This window comes from Sinohyriopsis cumingii, chromosome 2 (assembly GCF_028554795.1).
Source record: "Sinohyriopsis cumingii isolate HCF-2022 chromosome 2, ASM2855479v2, whole genome shotgun sequence".
In the NCBI taxonomy this organism is placed as follows: Eukaryota; Metazoa; Mollusca; class Bivalvia; order Unionida; family Unionidae; genus Sinohyriopsis; species Sinohyriopsis cumingii.
Window position 1 is genome coordinate 34,070,202 of NC_142962.1, and position 18,481 is coordinate 34,088,682.

The window sequence follows — 18,481 nt, forward strand, 5'->3', positions numbered from 1 at the left end:
TTATAGTTATCACAACACTGTAGAAAATTGCACATCTAATCTAGGACAGAGAGATAATATAACTTTATTTAATAAAGTATTTTAAAAAGTTGTTTTTGCACAAGTAAAATAAACGTTCAACATGAAATAAACAAAAGCCATTACGTTATGGGGATGGAGTCAGGTGGGTTAAGAAATACTGGGAATTCAACTGAGCAATGTGAAACTAATCAGCAAAAAGACGAGAAACTTCCGCTTATAAGATTACTTTTTTAATACGAACTCAGAACGTTGAACAGTCGTATAATTTGGGTTTGTAGTGAATCTGGTTGAGAGCAGATTTGAATCCAGATAGACAGTATTCAATGCAATAAGAGACAACTTACATGAACGTGCAATGGCGTTTTTAATTGTGGCGCAGTATTCATAATTGTAATAAACAGAAAGTACATTCCCTATACTAGGGTCCCCATGGAGCAACTAATAACGTGATTACAAAATGTGTACGTACTATTTTTCTGATATGCTATATCACTAGCCATTCTACACATTTACAATGGCAGATATTCAAATGACAGATAGCTGTTGCACTTTGCAAGCGATCTTTTGTTAAGTGCAAACTGTCCCAAAAGATCATTTATCCAAAGTAAACATAATAAAATGCCAATCTTAAATGTCAACCCTAACAATTTCAACAACCTTTTTCTCACATTTGAACAATATGGTTATCAGTCTAAACAAACATTCTTTTTCTTAACCGATTTGATCTGCTTGTTTGGCAAATATTCAGTTTTAATTATAATCACCTATATCACCCATTCTGTTGCAGGGACCTATTGAATTATTCATTTAAGTTACATGGTTGCTCATACAGCCTTTTGAATAAATGCCGTGTAGAACAGACAATACCGGAATCCCGTCTATTGTCTAACGACAATGCCAATCACCGGAAGGAACGGATGTTTTGGTGCTTGGACTTGTACCGGGACGGTAGAGACGGCTTCGTTACTGACAGATGGTATGTATACGTTTTTCTCTTCAGTCGCCACGACAAATTTAAATCATTATAGATACGAATGACATAAATGTTGTTACCTTCCTTCCTTTGTTCTTTCATTCGTATTGACTTTATTATGGAGTTGATTGAATCAACGAATACAAATATCAAACATGCAACGTCAACCGTTCATTCTAGAGAAATTTCGTAATATATGTAACAGAAAACATAAGAAAAACAAGCAAACCTCGAATGTATCAGGCTGATGAAAGTTGAGTTGGTTGTTGCCGGCCTGTCTCACTCTTTCGTATGCATATCTATCTATCTATCTATCTATCTATCTATCTATCTATCTATCTATCTATCTATCTATCTATCTATCTATCTATCTATCTATCTGTATAATATCTACATATAATATGATAGTATGTTTGTCGTCCCTTCTATCCATGTCTTTCTCTGAAGTGAAGTTGCGCTCTAACAGGGGAAAACGAAATAAGTCGAAATGAATCATGAATTCTCGTTATAAACAAAATATGTTTCATGGTATCCTGCATTCGAGTCAATAGAGTTTATTTATTAAAATGTTCTTTCTTTTCAATCAGGATTTTATAACATTTTTAGAGGAAGAGGAGGAGAGGAAAAAGAAAGAAGAAAAAGTGGAAAAAAATGAAGAAGAAGAAGAAGAAGAAAAGGAAGAAGAACCCGACTACTGTCAAATGTATAACCTGACAGAAGAGCAGGTAGAAGGTACCACAGGATCTTCATTGCTACCTTTATTAATGATTTTTATCATCATCAGCAGCATAATTTAAGTTTCCCCTAACTTTGAATTAATCACTTGCAGAAAGTACGTTATCTTTGAGTTGTCATCGACGCCGTCGCCAATGATGTCATCAAATAGCGCTCCTTATCGATTCGAATCAGTACACTTGTATTATCATCTTCGCTAGCCAAGGTGCCGATATGATAACCCTATCTGCACCTTGGCGGATCGAACAGATATATTTGATTTCATGCGTTGCCTCCCAACTAACCAATTGCATATATCATGGTGCATTGTGCATCGGCCGAAAATGATAGAGACAATTGTCCTAAAAAGGATAATTTGTAAGTTAAACCTCGAAAGTTTGACTACGTACCAGAGGGAAGCCATTATAAGTGTATTTGAATGAAACGAACACGGACCGGTAGTAGAAAATTGCTTATGTATCAGTCCATTCAAGTTGTGTGCTCCCCTTGTCTCGATCATGGAGGAGCAGTGTTTACATTTGGACAGCTTGATTTTAATTGGGTGTGGCGCATCAATGAAATTCACAGACCCGAAACATAGAAATATCTGTTCGATCCGCCAAGGTGTAGGGTTATCATATCAGAACCTTGGCTAACGAAGATATTATATTGCATGAAATGTAAAACTCCTGGTTATCATTGCCGCTCACGGTGTAAATGCTTTTTACTTATTTTAGAGTGTTTTAAAACAAATAAATTATGCGTACGATCCTGGAATAAGAGTAATGGAAAGCGAACGTTTTACTCCAGCGGGAGGAACCACGAAGCTGTTTCCTAATCAAAATCAATAGAACAATTTTTTTTTTAGGAAACTGAAGTGTAGCGTCTGATTTAGTTCATGCATGTAACTTGAGCTTTAGTAGATATAATTTTGCAAAGTTTGATACGCGTGCTTCTGTTAACACAGTATAACAGTTCATTAATAAAGCCAAGGCCAAAGCAAATCTTACTAAATATAGTTTCACCTTTGAAACGAATCTTACAGCAGCATAGGTTATGATTTGAAATTTAAATTGATGTTGGTATATTGTTTCTCTCAGATTAGGGAAGAAGGCCATTTATTTAAGGATATGTAGCTTGAAGGTCAATAGGTTCACAATGACTACAAATAAATTTTGCAGCTGCTCCAGTGGACATATTTCAAGAAATGTTTGTATGTTAATTCTGTTTTTCGCCAGGCAAATAAGAGCTATACTGATTTAGGCGTCTCTTGAAGGTCAAGGTCACTGTGATTAGAAGAATTTTTACCTGTGCGTGTAATTTCGGCAAAAGTTTAAAGAAAATGTGACATTTCTCTTTCTCTAGGGCAAGCAAAAGGTCTACTAAGTGTAAAGGATCAGTGGCTTGGAGATCAAAGTCACTGTTACCAAAATATATTTTGCCTTAATGCCTGTTTTTATCACAGTTTAATCTATCGTTTGTGTGGCCTGGTGAACCATTTGCTTTACTCTATTTTTCATTATCTTGATCGATGAACATTTTTAATTCACTTTATTTTGGTAGAGTTTCGCGAGGCTTTCCGACTATTTGATCCCGACGGCGATGGAACCATTACGTCACTAGAACTGGGGATGGTGATGAGGGTGATTGGTCAGAATCCGACAGAAGCGGAGCTTCAAGACATGATTAACGAGGTCGACCAAGACGGTATGCAAACCTTGCAATCGATATTATATTCCAATACAGTTATTTAATACTTCGTCTTCATATGAATATTTAGACCTGTTTCAATATTTGAATCCACAAGTTTATGAATTGTACCGACGACATAAATCGATCAGAAGAATTTATTTTGGTCATTAGAACAAATGGCGTACTAAATATTTGTTATGTCAGTTTGAAGCATAAATGCAGTCCTTAAACAGCACATTTGCTTTGTCTTGGGGAAAATGTGTTTGAAAAGCAGAATAAGAATTATTTCTGAGCTATAGATGAAATGATTCGGAAATGTTACTAATGTTGAACGCCGAAAATTTGGCTCAACACTGTATGTTTAAGTATGAGTTCGAGAAAAGAAACTGGGTCGTAGGTGATGGGTAGCCGTAATTTGGTAATCACTACGATGACCACTATCTGCAACATAATGACATTTATTTGTGCATTTTCTAAACTGTTTAGTTTTCTGATGCAAGTATTAAAAATATTGAGAATAGTAGACTATCCATGATTTTATATTTTTAGATACCGTGTAAGTTTAACCGAGCTTTCAAAATCAAAATTAATAAAAAGCTAGAAATTGACACACAATTGAGACGGAAACAGACAGACAGACATAGACAGAGACAGAGAGAGCTTTGAATATGGCAGGCATGGGAAGCATAATTCATGATATTATCATGGACACACATCCAGATTCGTCCCAGCAAGAATTTGTTTGTACCTTACATATATGCACAAAATATACTAACCAAAGGTTTCCAAAGGACTGGATTGCATTAATGTAATTAACGATGCCTTTGGTAAAATTGTCAGAGTATTTTATGAAGAATTAAGACATACAAATGCAGAACCTCTTGTGTTCAACGATGACAAGCAAGTAAATTTGCAAAATACGTTTATCTGTGAGAAATAACAATTGAAGATAAAGTTTGAGAACAAGATAACAGGTAAATCCAGCACACATCAAAACCAATTTGAATGTTAAACATCCAATACGCATGCCCTTGTTTAATAATATATGTTCTGGTTATAACCATTATCTTGTTCATTAAAACTTTTGATAAAAGTGATCCAGCTGAAGAGTTGACAATCATAAAGAACAACTATGCAAATATATTTAAGTCAAGCGCAGATTTGACATTGAGTAGGTTTATTGCACAAGGAAAGAAGTAGCATCTAAAAGGACAATTATGTTTTTATGTAGCTTTAGCTTCCTGAGAAATCTATAGAACAGTTGGCTTAAAGCTGTAAATGATGAAACGTTTGCGGAGACACCGAAGCATTATAAAGACTGACACCTAAATATTTAAAGAAAAACATTTACCCATATAAATAAATGAAGCTTTGAAACGTTTAAGTAAACAGTTACAAAATCAAAATAAAACTTTGATTCCAGTTTACAATACTCAGACATATAAAACGACAATTATCTGTATGTTCAACATCTCACAGAAGCCTGAAAACACTACACGACTTCTGAGTGCTATGTAGCATTTTTGATTACCTTAGGAATGTATGTATGAAAAATGACCACCTGAACTCTACTCACTACTATAATAGTGCACCAGAACTAACTCATGATGGAAATTGAAAGATATCAGGGTTAGAACGTGAAATTTTATCATGTTTCTGATGAAAGAGAGGTGAATAAGAGGTGGATTCAGTAGAATATCATATACACACGCCAAAGCATACAACGAATTATACTTGCTCAGTCATGGAAAGATAAACGATGATGACGAGTACAGAAGGTAAAAGTCAGTGATTATGTACCTAATTTCAATGACCTAATTATATACTGCCTGTGCAAATTAAGATAGGTAACTGACGAACAAATTAGATTTGTAGAAATCATGTACGACTATGATAATTTCTTGATCTTAGAAGTGGATTTGGAGACACCATTACAGTTGTATGACCATTTGATTTCTGAATCTTCAGTTTCAAGAAGTTTCTCTTTAATAGCTTCAATGATCTACATACATTATGTTCAAAAACTCGTTCAAAAGGACAAAAACCTAACGATTCTTGAAATAATATCCCAACATCAGATAACAGCAAATGAACACACTCATTCCATTCTTTTCATGTATCAAAGCAATAAGACAGACTCGTTTTCTTCAATGTTTGATGAAATCTTTCCAAAGCCCCCGACTTTAAGGAAGATAGGCACAAGACTTAAACTGCTTTACGCCTAATTCATGCATGACTTGTTGAAAAATTCCTGACAAAATTTGACCCTTCATCGGAACTGGACAAGTTTGTGTAGACCAAAAGGTGTACAAAATTCGTTATCAAATCTTTTACTCTCGTGATTGTGCAATACATACTCAAGTAATCATATTGTACTGGAGACAATGTTTTCCAGGTCAATATCTTCATTACAACTTCTGCCTCTTTAGAGGCCTTTGAAAGTGTTATATTAAATCTGACATAATGTGGATCAGCTCAAGGATATAACTGTAGTATCTAGAAGTCCAGTCGAACCTTTTCATCATATTCCACGAACAGTATAACTTGAGGACTAGTAATACCGATACGGTGGCCCAGTGGTTAGAGCGTCCGTCTCGGATGCGGGAGCTCGTGGGGTTCGATCCCCGGCCGAGTCATACCAAAGACATACAAAAATGGCACTAACAGCTGCTTCGCTTGGCGCTCAGCATTAAGAGGTTAGTGTTAGGACTGGTCGGCCTGGTGTCAGAATAATGTGACTGGGTGGGACATCATGCTATATGTCTGCGGCAGGATGCCCCCGTGCTAGACATCACTATAAACTGTCACACTGCAGACATCGTAGCGATATGACTGAAAAATTGTTAAAGCTACGTTAAAAATCTAAATCACACACACACACACACACTCAGGACTAGTGTTTAGCTCATTACCTACCCATGATCTTAACTTGAATAATTTGTAATTCATACAATCCTATTAGTTGTAAGCGAATTCTGTGCATCGTGAAAATATTAAAGTCATTTAACTTGAAAATATAACCTCTCCTGTAGGATATGGTGATGGACTTTTACAAATTATTTACCTCTGCGTCTTCATTTACTTTCATATTAAACGATACAAAAAACTACCTGTTGCAATCATTATAGTAATGCTTAGCCTTAGAAAATTTGTCTGTAAAGTTAGTTCAGATTTCATGTTGCGATAGTATGATGTGTTTCATTAAAGTAATGACCTCCCTCTAGTATCTTTTCCTACTTGTTGTGTGTTTAATGTACGCTAAAATTGTATTATTTGTCTTGTGAAAAATAAAAAAAGGATGTGATACACATGTGCCATATATCGTGTTAAAAAGTTATATACAAAAACATAGTGCACTTTCGGTGAAACCTTTTCTCTCCAACAATGCCGGGGACTTTCGTAGACGAAGACCAGTTCACACGGAACCCGATAAAAACTTGTAAAAAATAAAAGTACAAACATCCATCACAATTGAAATTAATATGTTCTCATATTTGTACTTATTGATAGAAAGCTGGTAAAACTCATAAAGTTTAGACAGTCATTATTCTTCAGTTTTATCCTATTTCAATCAATATCCATGCAGACAATAGTCTGATTTTCTCTTCGAACTCCATTTTGTTTTTGTCGATTTCCTTTTATATTTAAAAATTCTAACACCTACGGTAGCAATCATTATACCCACTAGTTTCTTCGATTTAGTTTTATTTCTTTTTATGTATTCTTTATTTTGTTTCAACTCTTTAATTCTGTCACTTAATACGGGAGACTTTCGTATTTATTACAGTTTCACCTACTGGTAAAAGTTTTCTTTTACAAAATATTTACTGACAGTAATTTTATTCTCCGAGTTATTAGATTGTTAACTAAAACAAACTGGAATTATATTATTAGATATATAACATACTGTACACCCATGCTTCACGGCGAATCAGTGACAAGCCCCACCCCACCACTATCCCCACTCCAAAAGAGCTTTTTCAAAAGCATACTGTAGTACGAGAAAATTGTAATGTTATTTGATGAGTTGTGTTGATAATGTTGTTTTTGTTGTTGATTTAGACGACAGTTTCGATAGCTTTAAGCGATGTTATTTATCTAGAAAATGGTCTGTTTTTCGCACACGCTGTTTATTTGCTAAAATATTAAAATAATTTATCAAATTAAAGTCTGTCAAGTGGTTGCTTGTGAACAGAAGGTGAAAATGGAACAACTTGTTTTAAAATGTTCCCAGTCTCTGTAACGGATGGAGGACGAATCGACATCATAAGTACTCTCTTGAAAGCATTATATATGCAAGCGTGAAAGCCGAGTTTAGTGTTGCAATGTAAACCGATATAGTAATAATTTCTTTATATTTGCTTGTAAGCAAAATCGTTGTTTTTCATTACCTGGAAAGTTAAATTATATTTTGTATTGTGTTGCGGTATTGTAGCACCGGCACACGTGTACAGCACAATAAATACATGGTTTGACCTTGCTGGTGTGTTTTTTTTTTTCATTGTTCTTTGTTAACGTCAACATCATTCATGGATATTTCTACCATATTTACAAGATTAAAAATACCCACTATACTGCCACCCATCAAATATTATATTTTATTTGATCTTTGTAAATATTCGTCTTTTATTTGACATTGTGTGCCCTGCACGGTAGTTGCAACTGTAATGTATATTTGATTTAATTATATCTGATTTAATATATATTTATTTCAATTTAATTTTTTTTCAGTTTTATTTTTTATTTTTTTTCATTACATGATATTGTAATTGATTCACTAGAGATGATACTTTTTTTAGAAAATATTTTGACCTTGTCTGTTAGTTTATTAACACGACGTGTTGATCTAAATCCTGACCTTGCTTCAGAATTTGTAGCAACCTTCGTAAACAAGTTCTATTTTATTTTCAAATGATTGGTTGTTTCCATAGTAATGATGGGACAGTGTCTTTATGGTATAAACGATTTTTATTTTTTTATTTCTTAGAGTAAAAATGATTGGTTTTCGTCAGGGTCACACTGGGTAAACGTGATCTGTAACAAGTACTTGTTTCTATAAACTTCCAGAAGATGATCACGCGACCCTTGTTTACGTTTTAGAAAGCCAATATAACCAATGTTTTGGAGAATTAATCTCAGTAGAAGCTGGGCTGTTAAACTACTAGTTGTATGTTGTGCTGTTTAGAGTTATTTCAAATTACTTGGTTTGAAGTATTTCAAATTACTTGGATTCAAAAGCATTAATTCTGTTATTTTTCTGGAAAATGCACGTGCTCGTGTGAGATTCTTTATCAAAGACAGTTCTTATAAAAAAAACTATTTTGATTTCCAAACCGGAGTGATAATTCTTGTTTCTACAAGGAACTGTAGACTTCAACACTACAGATTGCAGCATACGTCATCGTCTTCCATCTCTTCCATCTTGGATTCTTCGTCGGGATTCGAACTTGAAATCAGTAGAACATTTTGTTATTAGGACTACTAAAATTTTATTCTTGGATTATTTTTGGATTTGATTCTATAAAACCGTAAGTTCATAGTTTTTTCATTTTTACAGAATTTTTACAGGGAAATGAATTATTGTATTTTTCAAAGCTTGTTGGTTTCACTTTTTCTTGTGTTACTGTTTATTCGAGCCTAAACAAGTGACATAAGACAACATAAGCCGAATACACTTTCGTCATTTTCTGACGTTTCAGTTCTTTATTCTTTGTTCTTCAAAAGCTCAGCTTTGGTTTTTGATTTTTTTTAACGTTTTTGAAGCTGCCTGCTAAGGCAATCTTTATGTGGACCATTTTTTGCCTTTTGTGGAGTTTCTTTCTGTTGTGATTGCACCCCTAGCTCACATTGCCTTTGGCATTCTTTTGTGAATCGTTTATTCTTTAAAACTTGAATGTATTAGCTAAAAGTATGGAAAGCTAACTAAACATTATTTCTAGATGTTAAAATGTTATGTTTTGATTCATGTTTCTATGTTATTATGTCCCGAGCATATGTCCCCAGACAAATATGTGAATTTTATTTCCCTTTATTTTGTTGAAAGGGTATTATAGACTAACTTTAGTCTTTCACATTGTATTTGTTTTTGTTTTCAGCTTTGTTTAAGACTTCATACCTTTGAATGTTACCTTTTTAATTTCCTGTTTGAGGTCATTTTTTATCCTACTATAGGGAACTGTCTACATCGCAGTCGGGTTGTCACATATTTCGTGTGTATCATTTTTTATTTACTTGTAATATTCTGGGACGTACTTTCTTTGTACCCTCTGACTAATAGACTGGGGTTTTCTCCAACATATACCACAATGCAGAAACTCGTTATGTTTCAAAAACTCAGAGTTGTCGTACTCCTTGATATTGTTATTTCTGCACTCTTTTTCTTTTGTCACGGATGGATAAGTGTCTTTTTGGTACATCATTTATGTTATTACATAGTGTTTCCATCTGGTTCCCGGATGATATTTATTCATCATATTCCTTAAATTGCACGTTCACCTGCCTTTTACAGTTCCCTTTTTGTCTTCAATTTGATTTTATCTTATCATTTTAATCTGCTTGCGATATGAAGACTTCGATTTACCAGTTCGTGTCTGCATGGAGGTGTTCCTCTTTGCATCGCACGTTTGGAGGGCTCCACGCGCAGCAACAGTTGCCGAACAGATTTCGTTCTCCTCTTGGTTTTTATTTATTCTTCTTTCTTTAAAGGTAACGGTACCATCGAATTCGAAGAATTCGTCGCCATGATGGCCACTAGGGCAAGACAACAGGAAGATTCAGACGATATTATGCGGAAAACCTTTTCCGTATTCGACAAAGACAAAACGGGTTATATAACATCTAACAACCTGAGAACGGTGTTGAGGAATATTGGAATGCGCTTCTCGGCCAAGGTTGTCCAAGAAATGATCAACGAAGTAGACAGCGACGGGGACGGAAGAGTCAATTATGAAGGTGACCTGATAGGAATGTGTGCAAATGGAACTTTTGTAGTGCGTGCAGTGGTTTATTCGTCACAAACTCCAGGAATACACTCTAAAATGGAGAGGTTTACTCACATGCTTACTGAATAACACACTGACTAACACGATGCTTATTATTGGACTGGCTGACCGACACCCACCTCCTTCTCTCTCTCTCTCTCTCTCTCTCTCTCTCTCTCTCTGCATGTCTATTATGACTAAGCTAAATAAGCACCCTTTTTAGTTTTAGAAACTTTTTTCATTTCATCATCATTGCTTCTCACTGCATTGTTCCCCGGTCTGCTTCTTCCCCTCTTGTTCGATTCGATTCCAGATCAATGACATCTTACCTTTATCTGCGCTGGTTGTAGCCTCAGGCTCGGCTAGCGTGAATATGGGAGAAACCTTGGCGGTAGCTTCCCGTGTCCCAAACTGTTCAATCGGTGGCATAGATAAGCGATTCGGAAGATTCTTGTACAAGAGTTTATGATATATAACCGTACTGTCAGGTTTGTATTACACTAAAACAGTGAAAACATACGGAAAGTCTATCATGCGTCTTCCGCCTGGCATTTTCTATATATATCTGCTGAAGTTCTAGGTTTAGTTTAATTAAAACTTAAACTGAAGTATAGAGTCCAGTTTTCTGAAGTCGAATTTAAATGTAGAATCCAGTTATCAGATTGGCTGAAATTAAAGTCTGACTTAAAACTGACCAATGCAATGCATTACGTCTAGACTTAACCTAAGACTTGTGTTGGTCAACTTGCGGCCTGATATGCCTACATTTAAGTCTGACTTACAATTGACCACGAAGATAATTGGTTAGAAATTGGGTCCGAGTCTTCAATGCCAATCGCTATTGTTGATGATGTTTGACCTTTTATCTCACCATTCTCTATAAACAACATCTAACCAAAGTATGTGGTTTGGATAGTATTCGGTTGCTAGTTCTCCGACTATTTACATTGCTCACCAAGGGAAAAAAACACGAATAGAAGACAGTCAGCTAGGCCAAACCGGACGAGGTTACTCTTGCAGGCACATGCAAGCACATCCATCAAAAGGAACCAAATAAATTTTTTTATACAATTGGTCTTAATACTATCCAATCGAAAATGGGATATCACGTGTTTTGAATCAATCGACGAATATGAAACTTTGGCGGGGGTCAAAATACAACTGTGCCAATATTCAAAACAAATTGCAAGGTACCATCAAATTTAGTGATAGGATTTAAACCATAAATATTCTTGTAATCAACATTTTGTCTCTCTAAATGGAAGACTGAAGGAAAATCTTGTTCCGTTTCCGAGCAGCTATATTTGGCAGTTTTTGCCTGATGATCTTACCAATGTTTTCTGTTATATAATACTGTAAACTAGAAAAGCAATGAAAAATGCATACAATTTGGTTGCTTTGGGATTTTTGGGTGGATTTGTGTTTTAATATTTATCATGGATTTATACTATATATAGATTAATTTAAAATGGTTCTGTCTGTCTAGGTCTGTTTAATTGTCTTTTTATTCCTACCTCTGTACTCTCGTGGCATCGCTGTCGGTCTGACCGTTTTCTTGTGTTTCTCTCTGTATATCTTCGCATGTGTATCTGTCTCTGACTTATTTCTCTACTTAGATTTCCTGTACTCATTCTCTCTCTCCCTTTCCCCGTTGGGGAGGTTATCTATGGATAAATTATCACATTTTAAAATGCAATCAAGGTGAATGTATTAGTCCAGTAGTTTCTTATTAGTTCCATAAATCAAACTCCAAAATTTGTATGTTTATGTTGCTTCGTTGTCACCATTTTCACCGTACGAAGGGTTCTGGGAATTTTATTTTACTAGTTTATTTTTGTACCATCATAATTGTTTTCTCAAAATTGTGTTTGCAATCTCTTTCAGAATTTAAGGCTATGATGACATCCAAAGGAACGTATTTGAAGAAACCGAAACAGGAAAAGGGAGGCGTTGTTTAAAAAGCAGACGACAAAAGAGAAAAAATGGAGAATGATGACTAATGTTGACACCGTACTTTTATTTTTGATTGAAAGAAATTAGTCTTTTGAGACTCGAATTCTATCTGTATATAGGCAAGCCCATATAAATACATTTATGCAATATAATTTGCCATGGGAAGAAAATAAAAAATAAACTTAGTTCTTAATGCGTCTTTATTACGTATCTTTGATCTTTAGATATCTTTCTTTTAATGGACGAAGTAATTATTGAACTTAATTAAAGAGATACATCGTTGTCGAAATTTTCATTAAATTATAGCATAATTCTTTTCAGAGTTTCGCTAATAATATGAGAGAATGTTCGGAATCATTGAATTTTTATGATTTTAAACGATTAAATTACCGTCTGATTTTAATTTAACAAGATAATAAATTTATAAGAAACAACATGGTGCCTCTTGGAAAATTTGATGACCTTCTTTACCAATGATTTTTCTTGCCCTGATAAAAAAATTTCATTGTGCGACACTGTTATCAACGACCGTTTTGTATATCAAGTTTCTAAAAGTAAAATATATAAAGCATGACAATGTTTCTATTGTTTCTTTTTTATTTCAGGTAATCGATTTTATTATATTTTCCATAACGAGAGTAGTGAATGGGGTGAGATTAGCGACAATGGGAATTAGCATTAAAAACACCCCCTGGGTAAGATTAGCGACAATGGAAATTTAACATTAACCACCCTGGGTAAGATTAGCGACAATGGAAATTTAACATGGGCAAAAAACCCTGGGTAAGATTAGCGACAATGGAATTTAACATTGGAGAAAGGAAAAAAAAGGAAATATCCATTTTAGCGACAAAAGCATTCGAACAATGGAAAAAAATATCGATTCTAGGGACAAAGGCAATTGAACATGGGGAATAGAGTTTGGGTCTGTCTAGGGACAAGGGGAATTGAACATGGGAATAGAGTTTGGGTTTGTCTAGGGACAAAGGGGAATTGAACATGTTAGGAAGAAAAAAAACTACTTTAGGGACAAGGGGAATTGAACATGGGAATAGGGACTGTATAGCGTCAAAGGAATTTAAACAGGGTGGGACTGTATAGCGTCAAGGGAAATTGAACATGGGATTTTTTTTAAAGAAATAATTTTTTTTAAAAAAAGGGGTAGGCAATTGAAAGTCATTCTCTTTTCGAGAAATGTGGGTGGCCCTGAAAAGGGTCTTTGGGTTTCTTCTGCTTTCTTCTGCTTCTAATTTCTTCTTTTTCTCCACCAACTTCTTATTTTCTCTCCTACACTCTTTCTCTTCTTTTTTTTCTCCTCCTCTTCTTTCTTCTCCTCCTCTTCTTTCTTCCTCTTCTCATTTTCTTCTTCTTTTTCAATTTTTTCATTCCATTCTCTTATCCTTATCCTTTCCTCTTCATCCTCCTTCTCCTCCTTTATTTCTTTCATAACACCACTTATTATGTCCTTTACTTTTCTTAAGTTATTAATCTCCATCTTTACTCGATGGGGACTATAAGAATAGTGGTCTTCATTGAGTCTCACTAACATCTGCTCCATCATTCCTAAATTGTCCAGGACGTCTTGTAATTTTTGCATTTTGTCAAGGTGGTTCGAAGCCATCTTCTTTGTAGAATGGTTTGAACGACGAATACTGTGGGTTCTTATACGAAAAGCGCGGACGTGAAGAAAAACGTCCCCTAAAAACATAAAATTGATCTTACCTAGATCATGACCAAACAACGCGCGGACGTGAAGGAAAACATTCCCCTACTTTTCTCATTTCATATGATATACTATCCACATAAGTGAAGCAACAATAAACAAACCCCAAATCTACTATTTACACACGCAAATCATTAAAACAAAAACCATAATCTACTATCTACACAATCGTACGTGAGCGGTTACAAAACCCAAACTGTACTCTCCACATACGCTAAGAAACAATAAACAAACCCATAATCTACTATTCACACTAACTTACGTGAGCGGTTACAAACACAAACACACAAACACATACACTCGCACTATGAAAAAAGAGTCAGTGTTTATATTCACACTACTCTACCTACACACATTGGCAAATTGATGGTTATTTCTTTTCTAGAGTATTGGGTAGCCCTGAAAAGGGCTGTTTTTTGGAACTTCATGGACACCTGCTTAATGATGGCACCTTCCAGGCCTGGCGCCACATACACATCTTGTTCTCCAGTTGCTTTTTTTTATTTGGGGAGATTGCAGAGGGAGGATAAATAGCTTCAGAATCCCAATTTTCTGTCTCTGGGATTCTGAAATTTCTTCTCTCCTTTTCCTCCTCTTCTTTGTTTCTTCTCTTCTCCTCCTCTTCTTTGTATCTTCTCTCCGCCTCTTCTTTGTATCTTCTCTCCGCCTCTTCTTTGTATCTTCTCTCCTCTTCTTTGTTTCTTCTCTCCTCTTTCATCCTTCCCTCTTCCACAATGGCTTCCGCGGCCAGTTCGTTCAACAGGCGCCTGGCATAATCCAGATGCACATGAAGTTCCAACAGTTTCGCTAGTCTGGTGTTCATTCTGGTGTTGATCAATCAACAAAGGTAGCTGGACTGCCGAACGAGTTTCAATTTATACTAAAAGTGCGGACGTGAAGGAAAACATCCCCCTAAAAACATAAAATTGATCTTACCTAGATCATGACCAAACAACGCGCGGACCTAAAAGAAACACTCACTCACTCTTTTATACTACCCATTCCTATTCTAAAAAAATTTTCATTAATCACTTCAATATACTATTCACATACGCAAAGCAATCCAATCAAACCCCCCAAATCTACTCTCCCCACACCTCAAACAGCCAAAAAAAACATGATCTTAATCTACTATCCACACAAACGTACGTGAGATGTTACAAACACAAACACACAAACACATACACTCGCACTATTAAAAAGAGTTAGTGTTTATATTCACACTACTCTACCTACACACATTGGCAAATTGATGGTTATTTCTTTTCTAGAGTATTGGGTAGCCCTGAAAAGGGCTGTTTTGTTTTGTCTTTTTTTTGTTTGCTATGGCAATCTTTTAGTTTCTAAGAATGCGATGTCCTCTGAGGATAGACTTTCTGGCGATAGGTCTGCTTCTTCGGAAAGAGAAGAAGAACTCTTTGGTGTCGATACGACAATCGACAAAGCCTCTGTCAGGTTCAGGTTGCTGCTGCTGCTGTTGCTGTTGTTGTTGCTGTTGCTGCTGCTGTCTCTGAAGTCTGTACTTCTCTGTCCATTCTTCTTTCTCCCTGTTCACTTCTTCTCTGAAGAGCTCTTCTATCAGGTCTTCAGTAACTTTTAACATTCTCACATTCTCTATCTCTTCTGGCTTCGGTATCAGACTGTGTCTGACCCTATGCAAATTCACGTAGGCTTCGTTTAGCTTAGCTAGTTTGGAGCACATCTTCGTAGGAGGATGAGTCGACAATGGATGGTTAGACTGGAAACAACCCGGTTTTTAAAGTTAAAGCGCGGACGTGAAGGAAAACATCCCTCTACGGTTTTCGAGCCGCAACGTTCAATGAGTGTCATGAGAGGGATAGTAAGAAGTCAAAGAGCATAAATCAACATTCTTTTAGCCAAACAAACCACAAAGGCATTTTTTTCAAAACACAACATTTTTTATTCAAAATCACTTAACATTAACCAACAACTCTAACATTTTTAACAATAATCCAACAATATAACATCAAACATTTTTTTTCAAATGACAAACATTTTTTTCAATTTACACTCTACTTTAAACAGGGTTGGTAAAGTTGTGAATGAAATTGTGATTTCCACTGTTGCAAGTCATTGAGTCATGGATGGACACTACGTTTCCTAGCTGAAGACAACAAAATAAGCATACTAGTCACAAAATCAACGATTTACTTTCTCATCGTTTCTAGAAAAAATCATGATCAAAATAAGTCACTAAATGTTCTTTTGCTGATAATAAGTGATCAATTTCGATCTCGACTTTCTCTTTGAATTTGTCAAAGAGGGCTTTGATGTAATGGATGTCTCGAGTCGTTAATGGAGGACAGAAATGTTCACGCAAGTCTTTATACCACCAACGTAACACGTCTTTTTTAAACAGACTCCAAGCTTCGTCCAGATATTCGTTGAATTTTTCTTCTTGACTGATGTTTTGACATTCATAGTAATCATGCTTCATCCATATCGTAATTGTGTCTGCCAGGTATGTAGCACAGTAGGAGACCAATTGCTGTTCTTGTTCTGGACATCTCGACTTGATCACGATGTCCTTTTCGTCTTTGTGTTGGGATTCTCCTTCCACGGTCTCCTCACATTCCATCTTCAAAGCTTCTCCACTAGGTAAAGAGGGAGAACAGTCTTCCATGGCTTCTAATAATCTAGAATGACTTCTCTCAAACTGTTGATTTCTATCGTATTATCGAATTCTGCATACAGGATGACGATCACTGTCTTGTCCAGTGGTTCTGCAAACTGAAGTTCCACACGAATCTGGCCGGATTTTATAGGGTGGAAATGTCCCTCGTCGCTGCCCTGGTCTGGAGTGAAATCGAAAGCCCACAAAGCATAGCCTCCTGCGTAATCTTCGTACGTAATGCCGTGACTGGTGTTGGTTCCTAACTGTCCGGTGGCTTCGTACAAGGACAAGTACGATCTCAAGTAATTCATTTTATTGGGAGAAGAGTTAGGTTCCAAAGGTCGGGTACACAAGGTCTTGCCATCGCGACTGACTTCGATTTTCTTCACGTTGAAGTGTTGAAAGTTGAAAGGATTTTGATGGAAGGCTCCGTTCAAGGCTGAATTCAGGACCATACCAAGGATTAAACGCTTGGGTAACTGTCCTTGAAACAGATGATCTTCGATCATGGAATGATGGCTAGCGGGAATGGTGAACGTTTTCACTTCCACGCGTCGTATGGGATACTTGGCGGTCGTTCTGCTCAACGTTTGACTGATGTCATTTCCCACTTTGGGTAACACTTTCACGCATCGTACGTAGAGTTTGACGTCCTCGACTTGGCTTTTAGGATTGCCAGCAGCAGTATCAGCCAACAAATGGAAAGCGGTACTGCTGCGATTTAGTCTCAAGCGAACATTTACCCCGTTCAGCAAATATTTCTCTTGCAACCACATGTCCAAATGCAAACGATCCATCAGTTCTAAACTCTTCTTATTTAAGATTTTGCTTCGTCTTTCCTCAAAGCCGTCATTGTCTTTATCTATTTCGTCAAACTTGCCCGCTTCGTCAGGTTCCCATAGCACACAAGCATTGAGATGAGTATTCTTGGCATCTATTCCGTACGTCAAGAGATTTTCTAGGTAGGCACGGTAAGGGTAAGTATCCATGCTGCTGCTTACCAGTTTGTTATTCAAGTACAAGTCCACTGAGCTGAACAAGGAATGCATGAAATTGTTGACGGGAGCTATATTCTCAGTGTCTTCTACTGCACCATCATCCTTATCTAGAACTTTGATTTTCAAGTACAAGTAACTGCTATTCAGATCGATGTAATCTTCGGGCTGTCCCTTGATTTCAAACTCGATGGGCGCGGAATCGGTCAGTGATGAGACGGGATGAAATTCCACCCATTGGGATTCTTGCATGGTCATCATGGTGGGCGGCATGGCAAACAGATCCAGTTCCGACTTGGAACAGGCGCATGACTCTCGGTCCATCATTTTTTTTTTGTTGCTGTGTCTCAATAATCGAAAACGTCTAAGTCTCGAACGGTTCTTCTTTTCTTGGCCTTTCTAGTTTTAGAAGTGTGAAGTCTGGTGAAAGGGTGTATTCTTCGTCGTCTCTTTCTGCCTTGTCCTTGCTGAATGCCTGACTCGGTAGCGTGCAGGGCATTTATAGGTGTGTCTCGTTGGCCCAAAAGGTCTTTACCCGTTTGCAGCAAGACATTTTTGCCTGCCCTCATGAAAGCTTCTTTAGGGTTTTATTTGTCGATGATGACATTTTGGAGAAATTCTTTGCCTTGCGTCAGTGCCGCATCTTTCAAGGCGTGCAATCCGCGTGTCACCATCGGTTTCAACACCGGAGCCACCGAACGAAAGGCCGATTTCAGCATATCTCCTAAACCGTGTCCTCGCTGTCGAGCAACCCCTCGGTACACTGGATACATGACTTACGAGTCGTGAGAGAAC

At 36.5% G+C, this 18,481-nt stretch overlaps 1 protein-coding gene across 2 annotated transcripts; it reads left to right on the forward strand.

Annotated features, from left to right (window-relative positions):
- Positions 1-865: 865 nt before the first annotated feature.
- Positions 866-12,910, forward strand: LOC149804600 (neo-calmodulin-like). 2 transcript variants are annotated; one of them, XM_089932879.1, is made up of 5 exons: positions 866-997; positions 1,582-1,726; positions 3,272-3,415; positions 10,106-10,351; positions 12,265-12,910. In XM_089932879.1, the coding sequence occupies exons 1-5, from the start codon at positions 995-997 to the stop codon at positions 12,336-12,338; spliced, it is 612 nt and encodes a 203-aa protein (XP_089789005.1). In that variant the 5' UTR covers positions 866-994; the 3' UTR covers positions 12,339-12,910. The 2 variants fall into 2 exon arrangements, with proteins under 2 accessions (XP_089789005.1, XP_089788999.1); XM_089932873.1 differs by lacking the exon at positions 866-997 and adding an exon at positions 1,166-1,283.
- Positions 12,911-18,481: the final 5,571 nt, after the last annotated feature.